The sequence below is a fragment of the Hyposmocoma kahamanoa genome, unplaced genomic scaffold (assembly GCF_003589595.1).
Source record: "Hyposmocoma kahamanoa isolate Upper Pololo Valley unplaced genomic scaffold, ASM358959v1 120, whole genome shotgun sequence".
Classification (NCBI taxonomy): domain Eukaryota; kingdom Metazoa; phylum Arthropoda; class Insecta; order Lepidoptera; family Cosmopterigidae; genus Hyposmocoma; species Hyposmocoma kahamanoa.
In genome coordinates, this window is record NW_020653415.1 from 2,779,378 (window position 1) to 2,798,726 (window position 19,349).

The window sequence follows — 19,349 nt, forward strand, 5'->3', positions numbered from 1 at the left end:
TGTTTCTCTATTAGATTAGTGTATCATTTTGCTACTGTCCTGAAGTAGTGGAATGCTCCAAACCTACTTCCTTTGATTTGAAAGTTCGCTGTAAATACGAAGCCTTAACTTGGCAATTTCATGAAGCGACGCTAATTTCCTGTCCCAAAATCAACTCGAAAAGGACTGGAATTTAGAAACAAATGTTTGATAGTCACCAAAGCGCTCGAAACCAACGGGGCTTCGACACCACGCACAACACAACCGGTGTATAACACGATACATCCTTTATAGGCGAGCGATCATTGCATCGAGCTCGTCTGGCTCTCACAAGTCCTACCTGGACTCAGAGAGGCCCGGGTCAGACCCAGACAAACGGGGGCATAAGTGGCGCCACGTGCAAGCTGTCATGGCATACTACCAGGCTCTCAGGAAAATTAAAAGGTTCGCTAGGACAACATTAAAGCCACGTTGTCTATGTATGGTTGATTGTTTTTATCTATGATTTCCCACTAACTGTGTTATCTTCGTCTGTGTTAGGACTTCGATTTGAGTCACTAAATATTGTGTGTACCTTTTATTCCTTGTGGATATTTGTGCCTCTCCTAGATTCACTGAAAATTCTTTCTGACTGTCACTTGGGAGATATAACAGTGTTCAATGTTTATTTCTTGCATTTTGGATTTGAAACTTTCAATAGATGATAATAGTTTTTGACATCTTGAACTCTATTAGATGCAGTGTTAGATATAGTTTTAGCCATGTATTTTATAGCGAACTCTAAAATCTCACTCTACAAATAATACTTTTTTGGCATTGACTTTTTGTTTTAGTGCAGATGCAGCATGAAGATCAAGGTAGATTTTGTTTGCACGTGTAAAAAAAAATCTGTATAAAAATGTGCTAAGCACAAATAGAAAGCGTACCTACTTACATAGAAATACTAATGCCGTAGATTGTATCTTTATAAAATCAACTTTTCTTTTCAAAATTGAATTCTCAAGTAAACTAAATTCTTCTAAACTTAGAAACAATTTTGAAATCGTTTTAGAAAATTTCCCATGTGAATCAGCATGTTCTTGCTTTCGTTTATATATTTCCATTAAATTAAGACTAACTTATGTGGGTGGCATGCAGAACGAAATCGAACCAAAGATGGATGAAGCTGCGGACGACAGTACAACTCAGCTCTGCTATGCAGAAGAAACCGCCATTAAAGAGAGAAGACTCCTTCTTGAAACGGTTTTCTACACGACAAATACCGGAAACACAGGAAACTGTAAGTAAAATCTTTACTGTTAGCTGATATATACAATGTTTGACGAAATCATCCAACCGGACTTCAGTTGATCACAAACAATTTTACCAACAAAATTATTTAAATTTGCGGTCCATCTTACTAATGACTGTTCTGTATACGGTACTGTTATGTAATAATGTTCTGTATACGGCCGCATTAATTTTGAATATTTAAATTCAAATAGTCTATTTGGGATAATTTTTTTATAGTAGTTAGTAAAACTTAAAACTAAATACAAAACTAAATTAGCAATATTAAGTCTATTGAATATCACGATGCCTTACTACCATGATATTCAATTATTTTTTGAAGTGACTCCATTACTTTGTTATAATTATTAATACAAACATCTTCTGATGCTGAATGAAATAAAAGCTTTTTCCTACCTGCCTGACTACAAGCGATTGAATTACAACCCTATTCCAAACACTAAAATGAGTACCATAAAAATCTTCCGAATTTTTTAAGGTTCTTCGAAAACACGTAAAGTTACACAGACAAGAGTCTCATACTCCTCAGAATGTTGTTGGATACTATCGAAATTTAAGCAAAATCGTACTACAGGAAATTTTATTCCTCAAAGCTAGTCCAAAACGGGTTTAAAAATTTGGATTTTTGTAAAAGTTCTACGATGTAAATAGATACCGGGGACAAACCCTCCGCCTTCATTTGATCCTATCCACCATCTTAGTTATACGGGCCCAAGATTCTTGAGAGACGCAAACTACGTTGAGTCGAATATTCTTTCAACTCAGCACACACTACCTTTACTCCTTCCGATATATTAAACTAACCAAAGAGTTTAAAGAAACTGTTTATGTCTCTTCACAGGTAGAAGATACAGGTTCAGAAGGTGCAACAGGAGACAACAGATCAACAAACAGGCAAAGACGACGCAAAGTGCGAGCGCCCCGTACTGTGGTCAACCCCGATGAGAACTTTTACTTCTATTGGCTGTGGCTGATCACCCTCTGCATCTTGTATAATCTGTGGACACTGATAGTGAGACAAAGTTTTCCTGAGCTGCAGGTGAGATTTTACCACTGCATTTTCAATTTTATAATACGTATAATACTAATTTGCAGACCCAAACATCTATCAACAAAATAATATTCTAAGAAATCCAAAAAATATATATTGAACTATGATCATAAATTATTCCAACGACAACTGTAATAAAACGTTTGTATATAAGCCAGTGCTAAATTCAAGAACAATAGCCATATACGAATCTTCATCCATAATGAATTAGCTTGATCACACAACTTTCTAATTAAAGGGAAAAATTTTCTTCTCAAGCACTGAAATTGTTCGGTTTTGTTTGATAGGAACTCGCCAGGTCTCGCCTCAAAGACGACTACATAAATAAACAACTTCAAGTGCTAGTAGCATCACACATGATCGAAATCGGGAGACCTTGGGCTAACTATTAATTAATACTAAGATCGAACACAAGGAAAAATTCCTTCGTGATCCATTCGGAAATATTTTACAATCAACTATTACTTCTTGTATCCCGGCTCTTATGATATCTGTCTTTCGGTACGTACCTCGTTCTACGCTATTCATAACACTATGCCCGACATCACTTATTACTAAAAGCCACACATTCCAACCTTTTCCATGACAGTTTGGATCGCAGCAGCCCCCTGGGACAACCATCCAATCCTGTTAAAGGGGCCTCTCGCTTATGTGATCATTTGGGCCCACACGTGTTTATGGATTACAGTCATTTTATTGTCTTTTGAAACGTGCCAAGAGAGACATGTAGGGATGGTATTATTTGAACAATGTCTACCTAATATGTTTGCGATAAGGTCAACAACCTAACCATAATCTTATTATACTCGTACACGCCTGTAAATAGAAAGTCAAGTCAAAGTCAAACAACTTTTATTTAACAGATAAGCAAATTACACTTGACATCTTCATATGAATTAAACTCTACTGCCATTCGTAAGGCAGATTCCCCCGAGAAGAATGAGCAAGAAACTCTAGGGGTTGTTCTTTGTAAATTAACATTTGTACATGTTTATCATTTACAATGTTTATTTCAAACATCATAGATCGAGACTACTTGTAAGACCTTAACGGATTTTTTTCATTTTCAGAAGCTGTATAATAAATAGCCTTTAGTATAATGGTTTTGTTACAATTTTAAACCTCGTCAATGGCAAATTTTGAATAGAAGACATAGAAGCGTATGCATTGCCCCTTAGCTTAAATGATTTTGTTATTTGTGAAGCAATGTCAAAAACAAGTAGTTTATTTTTATTCCCCACATTATTTTATTGTTACGTCTGTCGCTATTCCTCTTAAAATAAATCACATTTCGATAAATGTACTGTGACGCTAATGTAAGAATGACAATTTCTTTAAACTTATCTCTCAAAGACACTCTGGGGAATAAATTATAAATTGCCCCAACCGCAAGTGGATAAAAAAAGCAACCTTAAGTAATAAAGGTAGGACACATAAAAACCGCTTTACATTTACATGATTACAATTATCAGTCTGATATTCTTGAAACAAATTAGAAACATAGACTTGATAAGTTCCTGGCATATTAGTTTCGGAGTACAAGCAAGTTACACGGAATTGAGGAACTTATTATACTTGCTTAAAGAACATCCAACCGTTTAACCATAGTTTATAGAAGCCAAATAATTCGACTCGAATTTTTATAAGCGTGAAGAAGGAAAGCAAATATGAATCATCGTTTCAAGCATCAATATACGTTAAATTATTCTCGTCACAAACATAACAATCTGTCATCCGGTACACCTGTTATTCAAATTCATAGAAAGTTTATTTCGCGTTGGCAAATATTTTTCCATTGTTTGTTAAAGGGCTGAGGAAGATAGACTTAAAACTTTGTTTGCTTTCAACAAAATTATTAGGCTGGAAAGGTATTCAACGCGATACTTGCACTCTGAATGCACGAGCGCTGAAATGGGAACCAGGGCATACCCTTGGAGTTATTTTATAGTGCAATTCAATCCCGAATCCAATCCTTCATTATTCATTTATTTGTGAAAGCACAGGTTGTATAGAAGTTGATATACAACAAAATAAGCATAGTTTCACTACGTCTGAGCAAACATGAGGTACTCGTATATTAAACATTAAGGTATTTTTTTACACATGGATTTAATAAGTCAGTCTGTAATTACACGCGGTGATAGTTATTTAGGTCAATTTTAATGATAAAAATTAAAAAATGTAACTAGATATCAAAATAATCTGAATAACGTTAAAATAAATAAACGATTGTCAACAATTATACAACAAAGTTAGGGATTTGTTATTTAAAGATTCGGACGGAAGTACTTTCGGTATTATTGTAAATTTCTGGCGCCATTACAAAAATACTATGAAGGTTTACAAGCTTTCAAACGACGTTGGTCATGACGTCTTGGCTTTAGGGTCCGTGTGAACAAGTGTGGGCGCATTCGGACGTTTACGGCAGTTTCGTAGATGTAAGAAGATGTGGTTTGCAGCTACCTGTGCTTCTCAATGAACAAACTGCTCTGACACAATGTTTTGTGCCTTGCCTTTATTACATGTCGCAGCTTTTCGAGTTACTTTGGTTAGTTTGCTTTTCGAAATAGTGATCCAACACAAAATACTCCTTTTCTGACTTTTTACTAAAATTTTAAAAGACATTTTATTATGAACGGGACACCGAGCGTTTCGTTGGTTAAAATAATCACATAATAACATTGGTATGGTCTACGATTTGACAATTTTGCACGTTTCTGATTTTTTAAAACCCTCTTCCTTATAAATTAAACGCTTTTGAGATAGACCACTATTCTAGAAAGCCTTCGATTGTAATCAAATAACACCTTTGAAATCATATTACACACTTTTACTCATTGGAAAAACAAATTCCCACAAGAAGACCGAATACGTAACTCTAGGGATTTCATAGGGAGATAAAACGTTTATTGTCTTGCATCACACACACAACAATATAATACATTAATAAAATGTAAATTAATAAAATTGATTGAAAGAGAAACACAGAAATCAAAATTAAAGAAAATAAAAAAACAAACAACAAGAAATTCAATTTAAAAACAAAACTAAAACACTGAGGTGTGTGCTGCAGCAAGCTACATTGGTCGTGGCTCAGTGGAAATTTGCCCAAAAGCGAAGCACTAATTTTCAGTACTTTCGAGAGTAGCGCGTTGTGGTACATCAAAATCAAAAACATTGTGAAGTCAATATAGTGTCCATATGTGTTAGTATCGACGTGAGTGTTGTGTAGATTTAGAAATGTACATTTTTTCTCATTTATATTTTTCTTCTTCTTATCGTATCGATGATATAAGGTACTCGCCGATTATCACCCAGGTTGCGCCAGACGTACTGGAAAGGTGTTCGTCGTGGGAGGAGGCTCCTTTCCTTTTACCTTTATATTTTATATTACAATATTTATATCAAATATCATAGATAGGGCTTTCCAAGTTATTTGTACCCTAGCATGGGATATCAAAATCCTTGCGTTTGAGTTTTTCAACATTATTAATTTTCTCTGCTCCAGTTGAAAGTTTTGCGGAAATCGGTAAACGTTAACGAAATTTGAAAATCTGGATAGCGAGTCTCAAATCCAAATTAATCGAAAAGTGGAACAAGATCTGATTCAATTTCCTGTCCTGCCGAGTTGATCATTTCAGTTAATAATACTAAAATATCGCTTTGATAATAGAGCATTTTGCAGAGTGGTATGTATACTTACTTCGCTGGCTCAGCGACCCGTAATGAATCTTGGCCTCCAACACCAAAGTACGCCAATACTGTAGGTCTTGTACCAATTCCGATCACTTGGGCACATAACGAGAAAATTGTTTTGTCTCGAAATCATTATCTATCTATCTATCCGACCGAGTTCGGTCATAGCGACTACTTCGATTCCTAGTTGGATTGGCGGTGATGCGCTCAACTAATGTATGGCTACATATGGCGCATCATCTTCGCGGCGAACCGTCGTGCACATTGAGGACACGTGAGTACACCGCCAACGTAATTACAGTTAATGGCGAAGAGTGGGCGGGCCTTTATCTCGTCACGTTAGCATCGAGTTCAGCTTTACACTGCTCTTCATACTCATAAACTTGCGTCTCCACAATCCCCCGCCATTCCAGGCGCAGTGTTGCCAAATTTTCCCATTCATCTCACATGTCGGTTCTGAACATCTTTATACCTGTGGCGTTGACGAAATAATTAAATTAAACAATTAATAAATTAATCTTACAAATGAGTAAGTCATCATTCGTAAGGTAGATTCCCCCAATATGAACAACTTAGAAATAAAAAACTTGATTACTACTACGGATTTTTGTCACGCAAAAGTTGTATAATAATAACCTTTATTATAAAAGTTTTGGTTTCACCGTCGTAAATGGCAAATTTTTAATATGATAACCTTATTATAGAAGCGTATACTTTGCCCCTTAAAAGAACTTGTGGCTTTGTGAAGTCGCCAAAACAGCCAGTTTATTTATTTCTCGTATTAATGTTAAATACAATTTTCATTAAAAACTATTCTTCTTGACTTATTTATGTTTCATAAATGCGTGAGACACCATTATAAGAATGTTAGTTATATTTTTTCCAGAAAAATAGATCTTAAGTAAAAGTTATTGCGTGTCACTTATGATTCAAAACCAATGGTGCACGACACAGACCCAGTAACGAAGTCTAGTCACACTTGATCGGTTTTTATTTTTCAACGGAACTACTCACATGAAAAGTGTCTAGGAATCAAAGTACTTTTTTAATTATTGATTACCCCATTAAAATGCAATAAAAATATGTATATAAATTTATTAAATTATGAAATTGATCAAAAAGCAAAAGGTCTAAAAAACAATTAAGTAATTAAAAAATCTGATTTTCAATCATTCAATCATTGGTAGTCCCTAAACACTTTTTATGAGTGTATTTTCCAATTCAAATACGTTGATTGCAAGCTGAATATCAGGTGTTCCTCAAGGGGCATTCTTAGGTCCCTCCTCTTTTCTGTTCTAAGTAAAAAGTCTTTTTATAATATGGGAATTGTGCCGTATTTTACAGAGCGTTAAAATGCCGAATTCTTTTTTAAGATACGCAACCTGATTTCAATTTCAGATTGCAGATTTAAGATTCCAGAAACTTCGACAGGAATAGTTAACAATAGTTCTAAATTAAAGTTCAACGTCTCGCTATTCGAAGGGGAAACATTGTCTTTGTTAAACGATAGCCGGCCTTCAGTAAATTTTTAATGTTTAACTCGTATAGTTTTTTTTTGATAGTCTTTTTTCCAGTGGTTCTGTCGCATTCAGTAATAAAGTAATGAGCTTCAAAAGGTAGTTTTCGGGAAGTTTGCTTGGGAGAGTTACCCCATATATCGGAGGTAGGACCACATCGTGGCTATTCTGACTCTATGGGCTGCCGCTCTAAAGAGCGAGGTGGTACTGCAACCGAATCATTCCTTCAAATTCCGAACCCTGAGTGCCACTCCTGAGTGCCACCTTCATCGACAGTTTGTTTATCAGCGATTTTGCCCTGGATGATAAGCTGGAGTAATTTGTACTTATTGTTCCTCATGACGTGGCCGAAGTACAATTTTTTTCTTACGCTTAATGTTGTTCATAAGTGCCATCTCTTTCTGCAGCTTATTGTGTATAGATACATAATTGTAACCCGGTCATGTCATAAGATTTTCCAGATACGACGGTAAAAAAAATCACATACAGTATATGCTATTTGGGCGACATTAAATGTGACTGAATTCTATTTGATACGTAAAACGATATATTATTACTTTTGGTCACGAGACATTATATTAAAAAATTCATTTTACCTTCGATAGCTTTTGATTAAGCTGCTATGGAAAGAGTGAGCTCGCAAGAAAGACAAGAGGAAAATAATCATACTCCAGACTCACACAATAATTTACTTGAAGCTCACAAAATAACGTTACTTTTTTGCGGTTAAAACTGGAGCGTGAATAATTAAGATACATAAAAATTGCGGAAAAGCGGACACCGTAATTTTTTTCTCGATGAATGGCTTATGAGGCTAATTGTCTCAATTCTGCCAGTGTCCAGAAAATTTGTTTCAGTGACTCAGAGGGAGTATCGAATAGATTTTTTTGCACTAATTGATTATTATTATTTTCTTAATGGCGGCCACTAGACTTGGGCCAGTGTTAGTTTCGAGGAATGTTGATCAGCAGTTTCGAAGAATGCAGGCAGATAATATTGGTCTAAAGCGCCACCATTAAGGCAGCAGCAAGTTATTTATTTTTTTAAATAACCTCTTCGACAAACTACTGTTGTGGAGATCATACGGGAGGTGAAAAAAAAACAATCATAGACAAACAACAAACTAGAGCCTAATATTATTAAAGCAGATAAAATTGCACAAAATGTTAATAAAAGGTGGAAACACATAAAAAAGAAGGGATGTATGGTTAAAAGGCGGGGAATACAGGGACGAAGGAGGTCATACAAGGCAGAAGGACTCGAGTTTTTCAAACGTAAGGACACTGTATTTTTTGTCACTATATTTTTATGCGGCTTTGGCGAACCACGATTTGAGAAAGAAATGCGAGCTCATAAATAAACTGACCTAATGAAGTGAAAGCAAAATAGATGGCGCTATCAACTTTTATTTTATTGGGTTTTTTTTCATCACGTCTGTATATAAAATGTTACTTTTACAAATTCGCCACCGTATTATTGAAGGTGCGATATTGTTGAATTCCGTTGCACTGATACTCATTGTACAGGGAATTCCCTAGTTTGAGGCTAGACAATTGCTGTGGTTGTCTGGTAAATAATTATTATATTATTATTATAAACCAATTTGCAAAATCCATTTTTTCTGTCTATGTCCATCCTGAACTTGCCATTTATAATTGCTCTTATTCGATGGAGCCATAACATTTAAAAGAAGAAGAAAAATTGCTCTTATACCTGCGTGATAAGGCAGTGGGCTTAAAAACACTCCTTTAAAGTTCTTATAATAAATTCAGTTCATTAATCTTAAACAAAACCACAGTTTGCGTAATTTGTCTTTGAAACAATTCCAAGATTCCTTGTGTTTCATTTCACAATAGACGACTAGCAGTGTTGGTGTCGTTCGAAAAGTTAGTTAAAAATTAACAGCAAGATATACAAGGTGCCAAGGTGCAATAGCCTTTGTATGAGAATGAGGTTATAAAATGGAATATATCCCATACATCTGCTGGATAAACGAAAGCAATGAAAATGTCTCGCGATTGAGATATTTTAAGAAAATATCATATTTTAATAGCAATTGTGAAAAAGTTGGTCTAAGGAAGTACTGCCACCTTATCTATGTCACGCGTAATGAAATAGAAAGCTCGGATCACATAAAGAAGAAGAAGGTACAGGAAGAGAAAAGAACAGGGAAAAGAACAGGTATATGATTTTCAATGGTGTAACTGGTCAGATCTTATATGAAGTCGAGCACGGGTGTTCGCTTCAGAATTTAGTTCAGAATGGCGACAGAAAAGAAAAAAGTAAGGGTGACGAAGAAAAGGAATCTAAGAACGATTCGAAATTTCAAAGTAGGTAGCTAATAACCAGGGAAAGAGGTCGCATCGTCATATCTACTTCGGCCGCCGAGAGGTAGAGGGAGCATTACTGCGTTCCGATTTTGAAGGGTAAGGGTGCTGGTGAAATTACAGGCACGTGGGACTTACCAACTTATGTTATTAAATCCGTATACTACGCATATGTCCGGAGCATTTTGAAGTATGCTAGTCCCCCCAATGTACCATCAACATTAGTCGACTTGAAAGGATTCAAAAAAAAAATTATCCGACACGTTAATTTTCGTTTTCGCAGATCATAGAGGAGGATTGTCACAGAAATAAATTAACACTAGAAGAAAGGCGAAAGTCTTTGGGTGCATGTTTATTGTAAGACTTAATCCGGGCACGGGTAGACTGCCCCGAGTTAGTGGCTGGAATTATTTATCGCACTCCGCGACGACGTACACGTCACGCATCACTGTTGCATGTCCCACAATATTCGATCAATTACCGCTACTGTAGAATAACTTGTTTGAAGACATCGATCCCTTCACTGTTTCTAAGCACACATATAAAAAACAGGTACATAAAACTTTGTTTGGCACGATAAATTAATAAACGCGCGAGAAGTGCCGTCTATGCTTATCTACAATATAATAATTCTAAAATACCATTGCACTTTATACACTATATTTGCTAATAAATACACTTATCACTATATAAAGACATTAAATGTTCACATCGCATGATACGTTGCACCTTAAAACTATTCATAATATTTTAACTAATGTAGAAACTACTATCCATCCTTGGCGGTTGCTTACATGAAGAATGGTAATAAAATAAGTACCCTGGTAACTTAATTTCATCATTCTGGTGATAATACGAAAGACAATAGCTGCATTAAATGGGTCACTTTTTTTAGTAGTTTCTGTTTAGCGTAATGACGAGTTGTTTAGAAAGAAGAAAAATAATTTATTTGGTAACAAAATTAAAAATTACAAAATGACAAAATAAAACACAAAGTGAATTATAACGAGAAGAAGAGTATAAAATTTGTAACGAGACGTTGGAGAACGCCTCATTACGCTGGTTTTCAGTGGAGCCATAAATGTAGAAAAAGAAAGATAGCCCCTGCAAGTAAACGGTAAGATTACAAAACAAAGTATAAAAAATTAAAAATTAAATAAAATTAAAAAAATTAAAAACTATAAACTAATCTCAATACAAATGTATCATAAAAATAATACAAAAACTAAAAAAGTGTAGTGTAAGTGAGGTGATTAGGAGTGTATTTTTTTTTTATGTTTCCTTGTACTTAAGTTGGAGTGTTGGTATGATATACAAATTGGCTCTCATCAATTTCCATGCAAAGCACGACTACCTTGATTCGCGAGATAATTGAGTGAACAGTAAAAACTTCTTATAGGCTAGTTTAAAGGAAGCAACAGATTTGGGATTTCGTATTGGTGGTGGTATGTCGTTCCAACATTTTGTGGTAGCGAATCGGAAACTGCCACGAAAGCTAGTCGTGCGATGAGAAGGACACATAAGACGAATTGCAAAACGCACATTCCGTTGAGAAAGCGTAAATTTCTCGAAGAGGTATGACGCCTCTCGATTTTTAATTACTCCGAAAAGTAAAGTTGCAAGGTGTAACTTACGACGCGCATCCATGTTCATTAGGTTGAATTTATTTAAAAACGCGGTAATGCGAGATCAACGGGGAACAGGGAAACAGAAACGTGCGCAGACATTTTGGGCCCGCTGAATCCCTTTCTTGGTTCGGATTAGGAGACATTCGCCTATTACTATGCCCGCATAATTTAATTTTGAAAGAATTAGTGCATCGCACAGCCTAATTCGCATGTCTACACTAAGATAGTTGCGGATTTTATAAAGTACCTTTAATCTATAAAAACAGCTGCGCATAGTTTCGAGTACAAGCCCCTCAAAAAGCAACCGCTCGTCTATTAGAAGACCCAAATTGCGAGCTTCAGACCCACGTTCCAAATTGTCACTCATTACAGCAACTTCAGGATTTTTATTTTGAATGTGGTTTATTTGGTTCTGTGTGCTTAATAACATGAAGTTGGATTTGTTGGGGTTTAAAACCAGACTGTTTAGTTCACACCAATGGGCTATTCGACATAAATCAGCGTTCAATTCGGCTACTGCTACTATTGTGGAGCTTGGCTTATACGATTTATATAATTGAATGTCATCTGCATATATATGTAATCACAGTTTACAATGGTTTTAATAATGACCGCACTATACATAATATAAAGGACTGGTCTAAGGATTGACCCTTGCGGTATTCCTCTTGTAACTGGCAGCGGCGAGGATATTGAATTAGTACCGTCTTCATTACTAACACTTATGCATTGAGTGCGGCCGAATAGGTAACTGGCAAACCATAAAAAGCCAACTTAGACAAGAGCAACTTAATATTTATAGTGCCAAATGCACGTGAAAAATCTAGAAATACCAGCAGGGATCCTCTTCCAGCATCACGTGTGGCTAAGATATTATCCACAACGTTTATGAGAGCAGTTGCTGTGCTGCGGGACTTTCTAAGACCAGACTGTTTTTTGGCAGGATGTTATATGTCTCAGTAAACTCTGTTATCTGTGCACAGACGACTCTCTCTAAGATTTTTGACATAAGCGGGAGAATACTTATTGGTCGAAGATCTTCAAACCTATTAGGATTCTGTTTTTTTTTTGTATTGGTTTTACAATAGCTATTTTCCATTGGTCAAGGAAAACACCAGTTGTAATAGATTTGTTTATAATTGTTGTAATTATTATTAAAGTACGGGGTAATGTTAGCAAGATACATTAACATCCCATTACTGGTATTATTATTTTATCTTTAAACAACAAGTGATTTTGTGATTTTCGGCATTCATTGACCATTAACGTTAGATGTACCTATTTTTGTTTAATATTATATGTAAACAAGGGAAACCTGTCATTAGCGTTACTCTTATTACACTATGTAAAATATTTTATGTAACGCCGTTGGTTTTCTTAATAAATAAATAAATAAATGTCTCAGGGTGACGGGCGCAGTGGACCCGTAAGATCTTAGCTATTTAAAACTCTGAATGGTAGTGCAACTGTTATGGGTCATCGATAATTGACTGTTATGGAGATCGATTCAAGTCCATACGATCTAAGGGTTTTTTGTATCGATTTATTTCAATGCGATTATCAAACGAATCAAGTTACAATTGCTCCACGTAGGACTGAGTACACTACTGGGAATAAATAAATCAATCAATTAAATGGAAATCGAATACTCTAGATCAAAAAGCAATAAACATTTTGTAATAATACAGTTTGTATAGTTGTAGTAGGTCAATTCCCGCTTACAGAGTCGCAATAAAAACGGGTGGCTTTCAAATAAATAAACATAACCGGCACTTAGCCAAGAAACTATGAAACTCATCAATTTCAGCGGCACTTTACAAATTACAATTAGGTGTATGAGTGGTTAGTTATGATTTAATTACACACGCGAGTGCCATTGACACACACGTAGACAACCACAAATTGCACCCATGCTCACGAGAGAAATAAATGTAGGCCACACAAATATTTGTCCCGGCCCGGGAATCGAACATGGGACCTCTGCGTGGCAGAGGCATGGTAACGGTTCGGCCACGGAGGCAGTTATACATATTTTATAATAAAAAAATAACAGCGAAGATTTCAGCAGAGAATTTTTGTTTACGTGATAGTTTAATGATTCGACGTACCGCCTTTCAAGCAGAGGCCGTGGATTTGAATCCGGGCTCGCACCTTTTAGGCTCAACTCGCACTGGCGCAGAATCGAAGCGTCCGGATCACAGCGTGGTCGGCATCTGACGCTTCACTACGCCTAAGTAACGCGCGGTGACACGCGAAACCGCTCAACTTCAACCAGGCGTTGACGAGCGAATGCGTGCGTCGTCGCGTTTCCATATTTGCATAACACAAATTCGTACCTTAATAATGGAAAAATAGAGATGAATATGGTATAGGCGAAAAACATGATACGTCACGTTTAATTTGAAATTTTCCATGACCTTTTCGGCGAAGGAACACTTCATAATGAAACTTACACAAGTTACTACTTACAAGTTTCACAACCCTTGGAAAACGTGGTAATTCGCCTCTCGCCTGAGAGGAGACCCGTGACCAGCAATGGGACAAATATTGGATTAACCATGATGATGATGAATGCTTTTTCTATATTAGAATTTACTTTAGTAAGTATCCAGTCACCATACACGCTTTTAGAAATACAATATATAACCAATAAAGCGTTTTCCTGACATAAGATAGGTCACAATGCTAAAGGAATGCCCCGTACGTGATAAAATCCTGTTTGCTCCATTATTGGTAATATAAGTCATTCCACGAATAGCTCAGTAGGTATAAAAAGGCTTATTTGTAATATTACTTCTAACTAAAAAAGGTTATAAAAGAGATTGTAAATGGCATATTTCAAAAAGAGCGTCGGTAGTCTAGTAAGAGCAGGGTTGTTTTGCAATCGGAACGTTCGCTTCATATACTTATGTCTTTAATCTCTAAATTATGAACATTTGTATCTCTTTAGTAGTCTTTTTATGCTATGTTTTCCTTCACGGAAAAGCCCATGGTAATAAATTGCAAAAAAATTAAGAGGTAAAGCGAACCCACGGCCTCTACTTAAAAGGCGGTAGCGGAAACCATTACGCTATGACGGCTTTTTTTTAATTTATCTACAAAACAGTTGTTTAAATTTTGATACTAAAAGTTGCGGGATACTATGAATATTTCACTTATACATTAATTCATAATAAAAATGATAAATCCAGTTTTTTGCGGATTTAGGGTCGAAACACAAAACTTCGATGCGACGTCGCAGTCGCAGAAATCTACGAGCTCGCACGACGCATCGCAAGAATTTGCGAATTACTAATTAATCTTCTTTGTGTTTTGTTTCTAAACTTTCTTATCAATAACGGCAGTACAACACTCTTTTTACGATCCATGTCGCAACCTAATTTAAAAAATACATTCAGTACGGTAGATGATCGTCGAAGGCATGGTTACCCGAACCGTGGCAGCCAGATGCCTTGCCGCACGAAATCGCATCGCAGCAATTCGCAGTTTTGTGTTTCGACCCTTAATTCGCTTTTACCCACTCTCCTTAAGTACTTTTCACGTTGGGACACTCCTAAGAGATGCGATTGGCCCATTGGGTAATTTCGACAGAGAGAAATCTACATCTTTGCATATATCTTATGCACGTGATATTATATGGCACAGCAAGATTTTTTTTTAAATAAATAATAGACACACGCCTGGCCACGATCTCACCTGATGTTAAGCGACAATGGGACCGACCATGGTACGCGTTAGACTAAAAAATGCCTATTCACTCAAGTCTTGAATAGCCCCAAATTGTACTTTTTGCTTTTCGCTCCACCGAGTCCAAGGCAGCTAACTGGCAATAGGCAGAGCCGCCGGTGGCAGTAAATTGTGCTTTATACAGATTTAAAAACTGTTCAGGTGTGAAGACCTTGTAAAGCATGCCTAGTTTTTTGGCAGCAATTTTTGCCAAAGCTGAAGTTGGATATAAGTCCAGACCAAGTATCTCGAGGTGGTAACGAAAACAGTCTTTGAAGCATGCTGATGATCCTAAATTATACGTATTTCTAAATGAAGTATTGAAAATGACATAAAAGTGTCAATAGAGAGTCAATTGTTCTCAGGGGTTTCTGTCTTACTAATACAAAATAACATTTATAAAGAAAATAAAATGCCTAAGCCGTTCGGCCCTATCTGATGTTATTTTCCAATCATATAATGCAAACTCGGCTCGCTGAATAAATTTGTATGCTGAGAAACACGTAGGGTACATAATATATTTTTTATTACTTCTCGCGATCGTTACGCAAAAATTTCAATTTGGAATAATTTTTTTTTAAACCACAAAGGTTTCCTTTTGGCATAAACAAGCTTTAGTCATTCTAGGGTTGGAGTTCAATGCCTAATTAATAAATAATAAATAACGCCCACACTCGTAGCCCCGCACTAGGGTAACCCTGTATTCCGGGCGCCATGGACACATATATTACACCCAAAACTCACTAGAAAATAAATGTAGGCCATACGTAAATATTACTTCCGGCACAGGAATCGAACTCGGAACCTCTGCGTAGCAGACCAGTACCAAACCGGTTGCATTATTATTGTTAATTTTTATCTTACTTTATCGTGAAATGTTATTTAATATTCAAATTTATACGACGTCAGTGGTCGAGATGGTTGCACACCGGTTTTTATAATCGCCATCTCTGAGGTCCCGTATTCGATCCCCGGCCGGGCAAAGTAGAAACTCTATAAACTTTTCTATATTGTCTCGGTTCTGGGTGTTTGTGGTACCGTCGTCTCCAATTTCCATGACACAAGTGCTTTAGCTACTTTTTGAGACAGAGCAACCTATGTGATGTCGTCTAATATTTATTTATTTATATTTGAGTTTGATATCATGAAATATTATTCAATAGTAGAGTATAGTACCGTGAAATATTATTCTATAATATAACTTAAATACTTGAATAACAAAAATTACCACGGAAATAAGGCAGAGAACATTAACTCGAGAAAGACCCTTAAATACACCAGCTGGAATCTTTAGGATCAACACGACACATAACCTCCAATTTGGTTAATCCCTAATTAGGTTAGACCCTAGAGATTGTGTTGCCCCCGCAGTAGGGAGGTATCCATGAGGATTTCCCCATCCAAACTAACAAACATAAATGAAAGTTATCACATTTACGTTATAGATTTTGAGATTCCTAGTTAGGTACAGATTGGCTTGAATAAAAATTATACTAAAATTTATAAAAAGAGTTTAATAAAATAAAGTAATAAAAAATAGTGTTTACAAGCTTGACTGCCATGTGGTCTCTATTATATAGGACAAACTTAGCGAAGTATTTGTACCCGCGTCAAACAACATATAGCTGATATCAAACACGGTTGCGTAAACAAGTATACAGTCTGCGAGCATGTCATGGATAAACCTAGACATTCAATCAAGTTTGACAACCCCAGGTCCGTGCTAAAGAAGTCCGTTATCTACCCAGGCTACTGAGAAGCCATTGAAATTAAAAAAAACATCCTAATTTCAACAGGGAAGATGGTTTCTCCGCACCTACCACCAGTTTGGGATCCAGTATTTCCTTTGACGAAAAATCCCAAACAGACATAGACTGCAGTACTAATTATATGTTATAAATTGTTCCAATTTCTATTATAAATTAATAATGGCTTAAAAATTTAGTTTAATAAAAAATCATATAGTTAAAATAAAATAATTTTAGACATATGTAGCGTAAATTTGAAAGTTCCTTGTAAAATTTAAAAATAAGGTATTTAATTAATAACGTTTGTAACTATAGTGAAAAATAAGGTGGTTTGTAGGTTTGCATTAATATGTGACATAACTGGTTGATGACTGTACCACCTCAGTTAACCGTGACGCGTTAGCATAACATAAAATATTACAGATTCAGAGGACATTTAGAGTTACTTAATTCTTTGATATGTTTTAAATAAATATTTAAAGCAATAATAATATTGATTCTTGATTCTTGGGAATTTCGAATAATTAACATTAGCAACGTCGAAACATGTTGAACAAAAAAATCTCACTGTAATACGTAGGCTGTCCATTAGTTTAGGTAATAAAGCTCTTTAATTTTTGTCATCAGATAATGTGCCACTACTTCTGGTTAACGTGTGACGGGATCAGTGACATAGTCTTCGCCTTAGATCTGGTCGTGCAACTCAGGACTGGTTATTTGGAACAGGGGCTCATGGTAAGTTCGTTAACTAAGGTGTAGATACTGTAGAACTTGGACTAACTAATGCACCTATTACATAATTACGACATTCGGATTAGAATCTTCAACTCACCCTTTTGTCCATTGGCGTCAGAAAAGCCACAGAACAATAAATAAAGTAAAAGTGCTAAGAAGGCGGGAGGGCGTATGCCAACAGTACGCGCAGTCCCACATACTTGAACTCAATCCGTCATTTTCGCTTTGTACGTTATAGTCGTGTCAATAATGCATCGAAACCAGAAATAGAGACGAAATAATGGCCATCCATCCCTGGCAACTAATCAGGCAAATGGGCCTTATATCACTTTTAAATATCAACTCTCGTATGCACTGAAATCAAAAGTTCGAAAGCTGAAACAGTACAGCGCCAACAACTGACCTGTGTGTACGTCTCCGTATATTCCAAAAATATTCTGTATGTCGTAGGCTTATTGCAAGAAGCTTATATTATACCGTTCAATAAGTTCACATATAGTACAACACGATTAACTGTCGTTCACGAATTTTTTGTCGTTACGACGACAGACTGTCGTGAACTCTTGCGGCAATACAAAAATATAATCAGCCTAACCGGACTCGGTCCAGCGTCTGTTGACATGCCGGGGCCACCGCTCCTAACCATTTAAACTACAGAACGAACGCAGATCTTATGATTTTTTTTATGTAACAAATTATAGATCAATATCTATAATTTGTTGTCCATTTGGGTATTCATTTTAAACGGCTGTTTTGTCGTCAGAGCCAGCCAAGAGACACATCATTATGTACGTTGTTATTTGGTTTCATGGTCCCTGGTGTACCCTTAAAGGATTTAGAGGTATTGTTTGAAGACCATTAATATGTAGCTCTGTTCTTCGTGCTTCTTCTTTTAAGCAACCGATCGGTGTTATCCTCCCTACATTCTGACCTTTATCACTTTGTTACAGGTATACGATTCAAAGAAGCTTGCAAAGCACTACCTAGCATCGCGGTCGTTTCTGCTCGACATCGCATCTCTTACCCCTCTTGACCTGTTGCAGCTGAAAATTGGGACTAACCCTATTATACGGTTTCCTAGGTTTTTTAAGGTAAGTTTTTTAAATAGGCAAATGCTTGTCCACTACCTCACTTAATTTTAGAGACGATTTGCCCGAATTTAAGAGCCGATTTGCCCGACGCCGTTAGTATAGTATAACAAAACCAACTAGTGCAACTCCCGCCTGTTCAGCGCATCAATGTAATGACTTACGCTCGGAGCGTAAAACATAATTTTGATAATAAGATTTCAACAAAATACTTGTGTTACTTTACTAATTATCAGTAATCAAAAAGTGGACACTGCTTTACGACAATATTTTTCCGGTCCTGAATCTTTTCAGGACTTAGCAGTAGAGCTCCTTGTGAAAGAGTTCGTCCAGGGAAGTACTGCCACCATACCTATTTCTGCCGCCAAGCAGTAATGTCAGCATTACTGTGGTCTGGTTTTGAAGGGTACGACCATCAAGCGCACGACTTGTTCGTCCCGTTGCTTAATATTTAGGGGTTAAAGTATGAAATTGCCGTTTTATTGCAATAGGTTCTTTGAATTTTCATAGAATCTTTATGGTTTGAGGTTTTCGAATGAAACTTTTTTCAAATGGTTTCTGTGA

The 19,349-nt window shown here is 36.3% G+C and overlaps 1 protein-coding gene across 1 annotated transcript in view; it reads left to right on the forward strand.

The window, feature by feature from the left end:
- The first annotated feature begins 1,123 nt into the window (after positions 1–1,123).
- Positions 1,124–19,349, forward strand: part of LOC113240087 — a 90,823-nt gene continuing 72,597 nt past the window's right edge. The window contains exons 1-4 of the mRNA XM_026477297.1: positions 1,124–1,258; positions 2,111–2,308; positions 17,590–17,697; positions 18,648–18,788. Coding sequence (XP_026333082.1) covers positions 1,139–1,258; positions 2,111–2,308; positions 17,590–17,697; positions 18,648–18,788 — 567 coding nt within the window. The 5' untranslated portion in view covers positions 1,124–1,138. The remainder of the gene's footprint in view (positions 1,259–2,110; positions 2,309–17,589; positions 17,698–18,647; positions 18,789–19,349) is intronic.